General features: G+C 35.0%; 2 protein-coding genes across 2 annotated transcripts in view; one reads left to right on the top strand and one right to left on the bottom strand.

The window, feature by feature from the left end:
* The window catches only part of LOC108738820 (octopamine receptor Oamb), a 404,007-nt gene that overhangs the window by 162,930 nt on the left and 226,194 nt on the right, over positions 1 to 14,883 (top strand). The window lies entirely within an intron of this gene.
* Positions 2,805 to 5,205, bottom strand: LOC108738817 (golgin subfamily A member 6-like protein 6). Its single transcript, XM_018472404.2, has 2 exons — positions 5,125 to 5,205; positions 2,805 to 5,068 (listed from the first exon to the last, which is right to left on the bottom strand). The coding sequence occupies exons 1-2, from the start codon at positions 5,134 to 5,136 to the stop codon at positions 2,912 to 2,914; spliced, it is 2,169 nt and encodes a 722-aa protein (XP_018327906.1). The 5' UTR covers positions 5,137 to 5,205; the 3' UTR covers positions 2,805 to 2,911.

Raw genomic sequence — 14,883 nt, 5'->3', positions numbered from 1 at the left:
GTAGGTAAATATTTTGAAAAGCATCGTATTGTCTGGTGTTACGGAAACTTTAAAACTTATTAATCTTGAACAAGTCGTTCACATGTGATTTCATTCTTCTTCATGATCTTCTCACAGTGCATGCACGGTCTTTAACGTGCTCTGTCCGACGCTGGCTATAAATAAATTGTTATATTCTTTTTATGTTAATAATTTAAATATTTTTATAACGAAGATAATACGGAGACAACTTTAATTAACAGTAAAACCCAAGAGCGATTACAGCAATGGAAAATTTTCTATTACTGATAAACATTTTTCAAAATTTTTAAATCACTGATACACGCAACAAAATGACACGTGTTAAATTGAATTAGAAAGGTATGTTTCCTGCTATAATTTTTATCGCAAAATTAATCGATAAAAAAGATCTGTTATTTTCCATTTATTATTTTGAAATTGATGAAATTATTGTATCGAGGATGTGACATATGTAAGTAATTGGAGGAGTGTACTATTATCTTATATTTTTTATTTTTCAATTTGTTTTGTAACGCAAATCTGTTATTATTTATTCATATCTGTCTAGGATGTAATGCATATTGATTGTACGTCAAAACTGGACTTGGAACTGGTACAAAGTGTTTTCTTGGAACTGTTGTACAACACACTGATAAACTAATAAATAATCAAAACTGATACTAACATTTACTACTGAAATTATTTATTGTCATAGGATTAGCAGACAAAAAACTAGAAGTCGCCAATTTTCGATATTTAGGATGAAAAAAGCGATAGAAATATAAAACAAAATATAGCGCAAGATAGGAGTCGTTTTAACGATAATAACTCATTTTCTTACAGGCAATCAATTTATTTCGAAATTCAAAAAATTGTATTATATGTTTGGCCCTGTAAGAGTGTGAAACGTAGACGATGGGTAATGCAAAAAAAACTGAAGAATGCTTGAGATGTGGGGTTACGTCATAGGGGGATGTTGAAAACATCGTGCACCGATAGTGCCTGGTAATTCTACCAGAGGAAAACAGAAAAAAAACAGCAATAAAAAACCTACTTATTAAAAATTTCAATTAAGATTGTATTGGAATAGGTCGTTTGTCCTAATTTACATTATTTGTTAATTACTATAGATAGTTATACCAAATTATTTCTTATTTCGCTATAGTTCCTGTATTTATTTTTTCTTTTGAACAAGAGGGAAATACCACAAATGGCGCGGTAAACGCCATCTGTAGTACGATGCTACATTTTAGGATTACGTACCTATGCTCCAACAAGGTCCATTTTAAATATATGGATATGGACGCCGGGATTCGTTTCAGCAAGTACATATCCATATATTTAAAATGGACCTTGTTGGAGCATACGTAATCCTAAAATGTAGCATCGTACTACAGATGGCGTTTACAGCGCCATTTGTGGTATTTTCTAAAACGGGCTGTTAAGACAGCAAGTAAAAGTTGGTCTGTGTTCTGTCGGAGCTGCCTGCGACGCGCTGATGAGATCCAAAAAGATCGAAAAAAAGCGACAGAGGTAGAATTGTTCACAAATAATGATCTATATATTTTGCTCCAGTTTTCGAGCAAAGCGCTGACTGACTCAAGACAGAAATAAGTTAAGATGCATGTCAAACCGTATTAAAGACTTTATGATGATGATTGCACCCGTTTTAGTGAGTTGCAAATGTACTTTTGTTGAGATACAATGTTGGAAAATTGGAAAATGTAGCAATTTAAATTCTGTTTATGAATGATTGACAGGAACCTTCGGCTAACGTTAAGCGTACGTTACAACAAATTTAAACTCAAACTGACAGCTCAGGTAGGATGTCATTTCAATTGTAACGGTTAATAAAAAAAAAAACAATGACGCTTTTAAGCTGATTTTGCTGTTGTTGTTGGTAATTTCATGCGAAAATATTGTGCCATTTTGCCAATTGCCAATTGACATCTAATTGATGTTGTTAATAGACATTTAATATTCTCAGTCAGTTTTAATACCCTCAATTCCTACGTCTTCTTTGCAAATGAAACCCCAATTTATTTTAGAAAGCTACCATCAAAAGAACAACGTTTTACTTTTTAATTGATTAATTGCATAGGTGTTTTTTTTTATAAATCAGACAAAAAATAAGTTAAGTAAAAGTTGCGGAAAATTCCTAGTTTTGTGATTGGTAAGCACTACAAGATTACAATCCTATAAAAAATGGTCGGTGGAATCTTAATTTCAGTAATATTTGAGAGGTAACTGTAGAATATTCCGTTATGAATAAATAAGTATTAAGTCAGTAAGAATTTCATTATCTTAATTAATTAAGATACCATCGAAAAAATATGTCACTGATATACTGGTATTTACATACTTTGACAATACCTACTTATCCTTGTTACCGTTATCATTTTACTGAAGGAGTTCCTACATGAGCACATTCTGTTATTATTTTTTTTTAAGTAAATAGATTGAACATTTTGAATAGTATAAGATAAAGCTGTAACTGAGCTTTTGAGGATGACCGTATAGTTCGAAATAAAGTATGCAAAGACTACACTTATATATTTTTCTCATTTAGTCTTTTATGTTCTTGTTTGCGTGAATATGTAGATACATGAATATTTTTAATTATTAACCATTTTTGAGTAATATTTAAATGGCTTCATAAGTAAATTAATGCAATAAATAACATCTATAAAATATTTTTCCAAAATGTAGATCAAACAAAAGTGAAAGAATTGTATTCATTACGTCATTAACCCAGATCAACTTTCATTTGCAATTAAATGTAGTAAATAGAATTTCAAAAAATATTCGTTGATAAGATTATCTTTTACTTACTCGCAATTTTCTTTTACTGCCTTAATTAAGGTAATAATAAAAGAAGCATAATTTACATTCAAATGGAACATCAATATATTTATTTATATTTTATTTCTGTGGAATAAGAAGCACTGTCACCTTCCCAATCTGCGCTCTCTTGTATAGAACCTTCTTTCACCTCTTGATGTATTTGTGGCGTAATTTCTTCAACCTGCCGATCAACTGCCTGAACTTTCTGCGTCGGAGCAGTAGTCTTGCGATTTTCGTTCGTAATTGATTCTAAAGCGGAATTAACGTCGGATATTCTGAAACCTTTAAGATGGTTTGAGACGTACTGCATTGTTTGTAACACCCCGTTATTGTCGATAAAAGAGTAACCCCCAGTCGCTTTTATTTCCGGTATTTTGAGAGATCCATAAGAGTATAGGTCTAGTCCTTGAGGTGTTACTCCTTTGTTTGATCCAACCACCTCTACAGGGGCGTAAACTTTTACCCTCAGAGGAACATCGTTTCGAATTAGATTGTTTGATGAAATATGAGATGAGGTAAACTCATTGAATGCGCGATCTGCTTCTGCTAGAGCTCTTTTCCTAGCTTCTGTCACAATTCTCACTTGATCTTCTGCGACGTGATGCTGATGTTCGTTTTGTTGATCCCATGACTGTCTGTATAAATTCTTCTCTGCTTCGTCCTTTTGTTGTTGTGTTTCTTGTAGAAGTCTGGTGGCTTCCCTATGTGATTCTAAAGCAACGTTGTAAGCATCCCTTTGTTGTTGCTTACTTTCTTCGAGTCTTCTCGCGGATTCTTGATAACTTTGTTGCGCTTGTTGATAAGCTTGAAGTTGACGATCGCGCAGTTCGTTAGCCTGAACAATTTTTTGTCTATCTGTATTTATAGCAGCTTCATAAGCTCCCTTGTGATCTTGACTGTTGCGAACACTGTTCCAATAACTTTCAGCCTTCTCTTGCTGGAGAGCAATTTCTTGTAAGCGTTGTGATGCATCCCTATGAGCCTCCAGTGCGGACTGATATGCTGCAGTTTGTTCATTTCTAGTATGTTCTAAACGTGATTCTGATTCTCTGTAACGTTGAATTGCTTCGTGGTAGGCTTGAAGTTGACGGTTTCGTTCTTCTTGAGCCCTAGCGATGTGCTCTTTTTCAGCTCTAATTACAGCTTCGTAATTGGTCCGATGCTGATCATCTTGATTTCCAGTATTCCATTGATTTTGATTATTACGTATTGTATTCCACTGTCGATCAGCTTCCTCTTGTCGTAGTCGCGCTTCCTCAAGACGTCTAGCTGCTTCCTGATGTGCTTCACTAGACGATTGTTGGATAGAATGTTGATGGACCCTGGTTTCTTGTAAACGCGATAGCGATGCTTGGTACAACTGTTGTGCTTGTTGTAAGGCTTGAATTTGACGATTCCGCTCTTCGTTAGCACGTTCTATGAGTCCTTTTTCAGCAGCTATAGTGGCTTCAATAGCTGCGCGATGTTCATCAGTGTTTAGATTCCATCCTTGATTTATCCAGTGCTCTTGTACACGATCATTGTTTGATTCAGTGTTTTGTTGTTGTTCCTGATCCCTAAGTTTCTGAGCTTCCCACGTATCTTCCCATTTCTCTTGACCTTCTTGATCATCGTGACGGTTTTGGTTCTCTACCCAATGGCTGCGTTCATTAAATAATGCTGCTTTTTGATGTACATCTAAAGCAGCTCTGTAGGCCTGTTCGTGTAAATTTCTCGCACGTTCTAAAGCAGAATTGTCATGCCCCTGACTATGAGAAACGTGAACGCTTCCCAAAAGCTTCTGTATGGATCCTTGGCTCCAATCCCTTTCGGTCAATTGAGTAAGTTTAGCAGCTAGAGCGGCATGTTCAGCAGCTAAAGCAGCATGTTCGGCTTTAATTCTTTCAAATTCTTCAAAATGCTTATGCCTTGCGTAAGCTACGTCTGGATCATCCTTGGGCAGATTAGTTGTTGCTACTCTGAAGCCATTTTTGGCGTCTGCAGTATATTCTACTGTTTGCACCTCACCATTTGGATCGATGTACGAATATCCACCTTTTGTAACACCGTCGTGCGTCCGAAATTCTGTTTTCGTACTATGAGGAGTGATGTAGCCGTACACGTATGATCCTAAAGCATCCTGGGAGTAATACTGGTGTTCAATCGGTCGCGAGTAAGACTGAATTCCGATGGTCACTCCAGACGATTCGGCCGAGTAAACAATGCACACAATTAATACCACTACCTTCAATAAAAAAAACTGTTGTGAGATCGAAATTTCTCAATAAGCAATAAACTCACCAGGTAATACATATCGGAGAACACTTCCGCACAAGAAACTTGCACGTATCAGACGAAACGAATGTCCTTAAGGACTTATATACTTTCCCCTGCCCCGCTAAACATTCAGACAGGGTCACTGTACACCATGGTAATAACTATTATTCATCGAATATATAATCTAAAAAAAATTAGGAAACCATATGGACAATTGGCCAGCAATGAACTTGTTCAAGGTTTTCTCTTTGTTGACAAGCATCTCTATTTAAAGATCAAGATCAATTTCACATATTTACACGTATGTAGGTTTCATTGTTATAAGATTAAAATATTCATTTGCATACTGATCCTCTATGATCCATGGTTTATTATTAAAATTTATTCGAATTGAAACGCAATAGTGATTACATCAATTGTACCAAAAATTAATATTGCATTTTGCTTCATAATACGTCGTGATTTTCATTACGTTCTATTGATTGTTGCATTAAAGTGTAGGTACATTATAAATTCACGTTGAAATGCGCAAAGATAATTGCCAGGTAAATAAAATAACAGTATTCGCTACTGCACTTGGACATTAATATATTTATAACTGACACAGTGACTGCCGCTTTTAAGGGTAAAGGTCGTTTATTGCAACTCGGTAGCATTGAATGGACAAGATCAGTCTAACAGTATTTGTATGAATGTCTTATAATTACATAAATGCATAAGTTGCTAGTTTTAAACAGGTTTACTCTCACTTTGGAATTGTTAATAGCACAAATACTTACTTTTTTCGGTAACTTTTAATAAAAAAAGACACACCTCTATTAAAAGCCTAGACTACAACAAAAACCAGTAGCAAACCTTTCTCGCTGATATAATCAATTTGAATGTAGGTACTTAGATGAAATATTTCCATCTCATAAAAACGTTGGCTGCCACTGGTTAAGAGTTTATCTGGAGTACCAACCCTGGTTGTATGTATAACGAAATACATGGTTAACCACCAAATCGAATGATTTCGTAATGTGCAATATGAATGCAATAAGGTTCACATGTAAAATTTTGAACCAGACATCGGTTTCATTCTTGTAATATTCATCTCGTGCAATAATGAAGATGGACCTGATCGTCGTATGTAATTCTGTGAGAAAATGAGTAAAAGTACTGCGAACAATCGCAATTTATAATAGTATATTCTATATGCACGTTCTTTCTTAATGGATAATCAATAAACATAATTGACGACATTGAAATGATTTGAATTTTAAAATTATGAGAGAACGTCATTCGCAGTCTCCCGAAAAGTTGAACGCATGGGCAGGGATTTTGGGAAATAGTATTGATGGTCCATTTCTTCTACCTCATAATTTGACTAGGCGAATATTACTTAATTTCTTTGAGGATTTACTCTACCCTCGCATTATGGAGATTCTTTAAAATGACGATCTGCTACGCTGTGCAGCCCCTGTACATGAATTTCTGATTCAACATTTTCTCCAACGATGGATTGATACAAGAGGCCTTCAAGGTCGTCAGATTTAACATCATTGGATTCCTTCTTATGATGGGGCCATTGAGAGAGTGTTATCCTCTAAACGAAAACTACCTCTTTAGAAGGTCTACGACACCAAATTGTGATTGCATGTGATGAAATAACCTCTGAAATTCTGCAAAATGTACCAGAGAATGTTGAACAAGAATTTTGTTGCTGAATTTGAACAACTTGAACGTTTAATCAACTAAAATTTCACAATTTTTTTGTTATTTAATTATTATATTTAATAGATTGAAATACCTTTAAAATTATGTGTCACTTAAATAACACGAGGAGGTTGTTATTGAAAATTCTTGAAAGTATTTGCCGCACCCTTAAGAAGGACGAATTTACAATCAAAAAATCCAGATAGAAAGTGTAAAATGCGCCACCCTGCATACGAAAAAGCGAATAAAACGTCGAGTGTCAGTGCTGGAATAGAAACAGCTGGTTGCATGCATGTCGATCAAATACTTGTGAGGTAACATCAAAGTGGAAAAAGAAAAATGTTCCGCCTAAAGTAATGTCAGTAATGAAATTAAAGAAATCGATATAATTGACTGATTATGTTGACAATTCCCTTTATGTTTTGTGGTTACAAATCCCCTCCCCCCTTCCGCTAAGTTGAATGTGGCAAATAAAAGACAATTTAAAATTAATATGTAACAACAGTATAAGTTCTTGGCTAGTAATTTGAAACTACCAGATGTTAAGATCTCATTAATGCCGATTCATTTGGACAAGGGCGTACCTAAGGGGATTATCCGGTTTATACTGTATTATAACGGGGGGATTCCTTGTAATTTAGGATTGAGATATGCCTAAGCCATCGCTACCAGTTTTTCTCAGGAAGTAAGCAAGGCTCTCTTGAACTATCTGATGCGGACTGTGTCTATCTAATCCCTGCCAGTTGGATTCGGAACTGGTAAGCCTTCTTAGGTGGATACTCGGGTCAATACTAAATATCTGGTCCGACATCCAAAACGGCTGCACGTCTGCCGACTTGGTTATCGCGTGTCACCAGCCTCGGGTACTAGTGCCAGGTATCGTACCGACTCCGATACTTACTACGCCCCCTGCACGTCCACCCAGAATTCAGAGCAGATACTTTTATAAAGCCCTCGTATAACATAGAAAAATACTTCAAAACAAACTTTTGGGTGTTTCATTCGCACCAGCCAGTAATGCTGGTGGGCGGGCAGTCCCTCCGGACTATGCCGGAAGGTAGGGCGGAAGGCCCTCTTCAGCCTGCTTTCAGCATTTGCCTAAGTGATCCAAGGAAACCACAGAAAAACTTGGACCAAGGCAGACGGACCCGGAATCGAACCGGCGTCCTCCCAAATGCTAAGCAATGGTCTAAACCTCTAGGCCATGCCGCTCGGTAAAATACTTCAGTTAGCAGCAGTTCTCAGTAAATGGCGACATACTTCCGTAAGTAGATATTATACCAAGTTGCTTGATGGTCTATGGTGTGCTGATGAGATTTAATATTTAGGGAAAAATATTGTATTTTCTGTAGGGGTGTGGTAAAAAATGGAGTTGTTGATTTTTCAGACAAACAAATTAAGTACTACGGAATGTTCAAACTTTGGAGTTGTGGTTTAACGTTGACAAGGTAGGATTTTTTTCGAAATTCATTCTGTGATAATGGAAAAATTTCATAACATGTTTTTGGAAAGTGATGATACGATTATCAAAATTTGTAGCTGATAAGATGGTTTAATTAAGGTAAAGGAACCAAATTATTTTTTAACGATAAGATCTAATAATTAACACCACCATATCATTTTTAATTATTATTTTTCGACAACTCTTGATTAGTTTATTAGTTATAGATAGAAATTTTTAATAAGATATAATACTTGTATGAAGTGGGTACGTTTCCATTATTATTTGAAGTACCTAATAACATTTTCGTTGTTACTCACGATCAGTTTATCACAATGAATCATCATAAATAGCCAGCCTTAGAGAATATGCTACTGGAAGTGTGATGACAGCGCAAAACGTTGTGTGCTCATCTATTCTCTCATTTGCACACAAGATTATAATATAAGCACAAGGAAATAATAGTCAACTGTACTGGCTAAATTCTTTTACTGCCTTTTTTTGTGTTTATCTCTCTTTCTCTCTCTCTTTCTGTCTCTCTCTCTCTATCCGACACACATACATACACTACCTTCGATGATCACACATTTTCAACAATATATGCTCTATACTATCTATACTACGGTCATTATTATGGATGGACTTTCGTGGCATGTTGTCATGATAAAAATGTCATCTTTGACCTTCGGCGACAAAGGTGCAAGTGATAACCTTTGTGTAAAGCAAAATGGACGAAATTGTTCCTTTTTCCGTCAAAACAATGTGCAAATGCACTGTAAGTATCTGTGCTAACTGATGGAACGACGTGAAGCCACCCTAGCGAGGTTTATCACGATAAATTTCTTTGATACGTGAAGTGTGGTAATTTACCGACACGGCTTTATCAGCATTCGTCTTTCCATGCGAAGAATCTTCGAGCAATGTGACAAATTTTCTAACAATCATGTCGCGATAACCTGATAACATGACCCTTCACCAGATCTGATAATGTAGCCCCAGCAATAAGACATTTATTTCGTTTACTTATTACTTACTTGTATTATTTATTGCATTATAACTGCGTCAAAATCGTTAAATGGAGCTTAAAAATTTTCTCCTAATTCTATTGTGATTGATAGAACTGGTTTACAACGTAGTAAACCTTAGGCTCGGGTTGCAAACTGTCAAAAATCTTCCATTTTCTTAATTTAGACATTTCTCCCTCTTATAAACATTAGCTATCACTTTTTGTCATACATATAACACTCCTACATGGCCAGTTTCTATAAGTGGAAACTGTCCCGACAAATAGATAATGTCTGTCTTGCTCTTTCGAGCCCTTGCATCTTTTGTCCGAGGAGAGAGAGAGAGAGAATAAATATAGTTGACACCATAACAGCAGAGAATTTTTAAAGTGAAACTTCTTTATGCACGGGTAAGTCCGTCTCATGCGAGTTGCTATGTAACGAAATCATGCAACGGATCTCCCCCCACTACTCGGTCACGTAGTCGAGTTCGTAGTGGGGATCGGTTGAGCCGTGAGCGCGCTTCAATGCAACGTTCGTTACAGGCAACTCCGGCATGTATATTGTAAAATTTAAATTCATAGTGTACAAATAATACCATTAAACCAATTCCTTAACCCCTATCCCGGTACGTTTGTGTGTTTGAAAGAAGTATCACTTCAGTAGCGTGTTGTATAATTACACGTTGTATTATTTTTTTCCCATAGCAATTGGCTATGTAGGAGTATAATATATATACTTTTTGCAATTTATCTGAAGCATAACCTTCCGTTCCCAAATGTACAGCATGAATGCGATAAAGTTCGCCTCTCGTGCATTTGAAGGTTTGTGTCATTCTAAAGTGCCTATACAATCGCGTGGTGATATACAGGGTGTTTCTGAAATAAGTAGAAAGTTTTGAAGGGTGTTAACTGGATGCAATAGGGAATCGCATGATCAGTAAAGCAGCGTGGTTAAGGGACAAAACAATTTGTGAGAAAATTAGACGAATTAAATTGCAATTCGAAGCCGACCCTGGACGTGAATTAGCAGCGTATAGGGAAATTGCAATAACAGTTAAGCAACTGCATCTATGAAAGATGTAAACAGTGACGGTTGTGGGACGACTAAACGCTAATAAATATAACAATCTTTAAACGCCCATTACTATAACAATTAATTGAATAATTAGTTTGTATGCAGTACTGTATAAAATACACCTAGACATGGTGTTAAGAACACAAGATACAAAAGAAATACTCGTACAACGTGGATACTGCAACTGATGAAATGCAGCGTTGCAATGTCGTATTACCTTATGTGATCCTACAGGGCCGAAGTGGCCCTTGACTGTAGTTTCAAACAAGAAAACAGTGGCGTTTCAGCCCACTAAACATTTACTTAATTTTCATGTTATATAGTGCTGTATTACCTCCTGCATGCTTGCTACTTGGTAATCATCATCATAAGGTCGTCAGTCCTAAAACTGTTTGGACACATACCTCCACTCTTTCCTATCCTGAGCTAATTTTCGCATTGTTCAACTATTTATGAACAGTAATCTAATTTAGGTCTACCTCTACTCCTTTTAACGCCTGTTTTTGTCTCCAATATGTCTCTGACTAGACCTTCATGTCTGAGAAGGTGTTCTACTAACCTATCTCGCCTATTTCTTATTGACTTCCATAGAGTCCTCTGTTATCCTCTGTGTTCCTTCTAATACCTCCTCATTTCTATCCTCATCATTCGCCTGTAACACCACATTTTGAACGCTTTTAACCATTTCTTTTCCATCATCCATGTTTCGCAGCCGTACAACGCCGCGTTCCAAACATACACCTTTAACTTTCGAATTTCTAAATTAAATGTTCGCGAGCATAGAAGCGACATCTTTTTATTGAAGGCGAATTAATTCTGCCCTATCCCCTACTTTATATCCCTACTACTCCTTCAGTCGTAATTTATCTGTCTTCCTAGATACCTAAAATCAGTCAATTCTTCTAATTTTTCGTCTCCTAATCTTTGGTAATAATGGACATTAATTACATTAAATGCAGAGTAATTTGGAAGAGGTTCGCCAATGTATCAAAGCTTGTTCCCTATCGAAATAATCTGATTGCCATGAGAATTAAGAATTTTCATTAACGATAAACGTGATACATAAATGTTCATTGACATTACACAATATTCGAAAACACTTGACTGAACCACTTCTGTTCAAGTTCATCGAACATGTTCCAACAAAAGAACAAGCTCAAGAACTGATCGTGAAATGATGTTTCCGAGTAATTCTAAGCATTCACTGATTAACTTAATTAATTAAGAATATAATCTGATAAATAAAATTGTTATGGAAGAGGAAAATTTGGCTCAGTGCAAATATTTTTATTGCATTTCAGCAGTAGATATAATTGGTATCTTATCGTTAAGTATTAGTGCATGATGCATTTACAAATACTTTATACACAAATGATACCAATCGATTCTTGTGAAATTTGTTCTTTTTGCCTTTAAATTTGATAATCAACCATCAAGTACCTACACAATTCAAGATAAAAAATTCTTTTGATTCGAGTTTTAAAAATTCAGGACGTTAATACGTAATTTCGTAATTTAATCTGGTTTGTTATCCCTTGAAGTTCCCAGGGAGTTCATGAAGTACATGTTGAAAATTAGCAAATTGGTTGACATACCTAACAACCTAACGGTTAAACAACTTATTTTTATTCTTTACATGTAGGCACCGTTTTTTCTTTTTTAAATTAGGTGCGTATCCTTGGTTATATTGTGTTTGTGTCTCGACCTACCGTGGTCTCAACTTTGAACCCTTTTTTGTTGGATACACACTGTGCATCTATATGTACAGCGTCTCGACGCGTAAAAAAGGCACAAGTATAGAAGCTCTTAACGAAGTTGCTCTACGAATAATTAAGTGCTTTCCAACTTTCAACTATTCAAAAATTACTACGTCTAGGTAGGTACATGTTTTTGATCTACGCTTTTGTATTCCTGCGATGATACCACGCAGTTTGCTCTTTACCTTAAACAGACAACCTGTCTACTGAATATTATTTCTGAGGGCAATTCTCCTAACACAACGGTGTGACGTAGTAATTTTATTGTTAATTATTATCCTGACATTTTCACTACCTATGCTAATATTAGTTTTATAGTGGGAGTAAAGTCAATGGGTATAGAGATAACCTTCCACTTGCTCTAATGGCATAATTGCCACTTTCACAGATTAATCTAATAATTATTACCTTTTAGGCACCGCATGTTTGTTTCTAAAATTACACAGTTGAGGTTTTGCTAGTATGCGTCGCCTTACTTTACAAGCATGCGTACTAGCCTATATTAGGGAGCTAATTAAATTGTCCCGGAAATTCTTTAATTTTCATGTAGTTAGTGAATAATAGAGAAAAAGGGGTGAGCGTGTATTAGTGTTCGGAATAAACCTTTTATAAAAATAATTGGCTTAAACTGTTGCAGTAGCTAATTACTGAACACTAGAAAAATATCGGACGAATGAGGAATATTGGTTTAGTTTTGTTAAAAACATTTACGCTTGCACCACACAAAACTGCATATTTGCCTAAATGATCCAAGAAGGTCACAATAAAGTTTGAATCAAAGCAAACGGCCCCGGAATTTAAGCGGTGTTCACTCGAATAGTATAATTTGTTGACTGATAAATATATAAACTAACGAAATCAAATATTACAAAAATGAAAAGAACGAAAAGGGCAATTATTTAAGGAGTAATTTGTTACATCTCGGAATTGTTCCAGTACGTCAAAATTTTGAATTATTCCTATTTTAAAACTCAGTGCATTTCTTTGCCTTTTTCCTCTTGAATACTTCGTGAAATACAGTAGAACCTTCATAACTTAAACCTCGATAATGTAATAACCTCTATTAATTCATAAAATTTTGTGTATTCTTCCCCTCGGAGTCCAAAACATCTATTACTTAAAATAAAAACCCTCTGTAACTTAAACGAATAATTTGGGCATCGCATCTCAGTAAGTAGCGTCTTCTATGTAAAAGACGAAGAATTGCTGAATTTTCTAATTTAGAAAAATGCTTGTTTACATGGTTTAGTGAGTGTAGAAATATGTAAAAACATTAGTGCTAGTGGACCTATACTAAAAGAAATTGCTGAATTTTCTAATTTAGAAAAATGCTTGTTTACATGGTTTAGTGAGTGTAGAAATATGTAAAAACATTAGTGTTAGTGGACCTATACTAAATGAAAAAGCTGAAGAGTTTTCTAAGTCACTGGAAATCCATAATTTTAAATCTTAAACTTAAACTCTTAGTAAGTAAAAACCTCAATAACTCAAATTGTTTTACGTTTCCCTTGGTCTTTATCTTATCGAGGTTCTACTGTATTAACAAAACAACCCACAGAGTAGTACCCAACCATTTACGACCTATCTTTTGTCGCTGAATTAAAATGTGGTCTCAGCAAATCAATATTTTGAAATATGTGTTTTAATTCTAAAATATTACTGATTTGGTTTGTTTACTTTTGCGATTAGGATACTTTGAAATTTTAATATTTTAGTGCAATTTTGGCGAAGGTTTTAATTAGCTTTTGTGTTTTTGTTTTCAAACCGTTATACTACTGCGTTCCTATTACGAGTTACGTCTTTTTCATTCCTTGAATCAGAAAAGGATGTAATCATTTTCAATTTATTTTCTTCAATGGCGGATACAAACATGACCCCAGAAAATCTCCTTCACGTTGAAATTTTTAGATTTCCTTGCTTTAAAACCATGAACCAAGTTGCTACCTGCGCTGTAATATACCTAGGTTCTTTTAGAAATACAATTATCACACCTATATATGAATGTATTAACATGCAGTCATGGTTAATAAAATTCACTAATTTTGCTTAAATATTTTAGAAACATTTACAATAGAGATGAGAAGTAATTTCAGATATTTTATTATTAATTTCTTTGTTGTCAACAGTAAATTAACTAATTAAGAGATCACCCACTGTTACCTTAAGGATTAATAATAACAAAACCCCATTAAATCCACCCAATTTACAATCGCCGTTTCAAACATCGAAAAGAACATTGTGAATTCAGTAATAGCTCTCAATTGGCCTAACTGACAAGCCGAGTGTACATGCATTTCCTAACTATATGTATATTTATATTTGAAATGTGTTGTGTACACTAATTGGATATGAAATTTTGAAACCAACTATTACTGGTATTATTATTATTTTATTTAGGAACAAAAAACCTTATCAACAAAAGGTTCAACGACCTTGATGGTATTTGAACTTATGCAAGAAAATGGGATTTTGTTTTGAATTAATCAGTTGAACATTAGCATGCTCTATAAAAAAAATCATTAATAGTAATTCATCTTTGTCCATCAATTTTTCAAAATACGAGATAAATGCACATGTGTATCTACATTTATTCCAGTGTGTCAGCAGTTAAATATTACATTGTTTTAAAATGCCTACGTTAAAAGTAAATTTAGTTAGGGTTATCTTATTATTTGTATATATTATAATGATTCCTAAATAGTCATAATCAATAAATAAATAGGTTTGTGTTCTGTCGAAATTGTCGACGACGAGCAGATGAGACCCAAGAATACTGACCACCAAAAAAAAAAAACTTAGGGGCGGGCAG

This window comes from Agrilus planipennis, unplaced genomic scaffold (assembly GCF_000699045.2).
Source record: "Agrilus planipennis isolate EAB-ADULT unplaced genomic scaffold, Apla_2.0 scaffold133, whole genome shotgun sequence".
In the NCBI taxonomy this organism is placed as follows: Eukaryota; Metazoa; Arthropoda; class Insecta; order Coleoptera; family Buprestidae; genus Agrilus; species Agrilus planipennis.
Note: the sequence above shows the minus strand (reverse complement) of the source record. Positions and strands in the feature narration are given on the sequence as shown.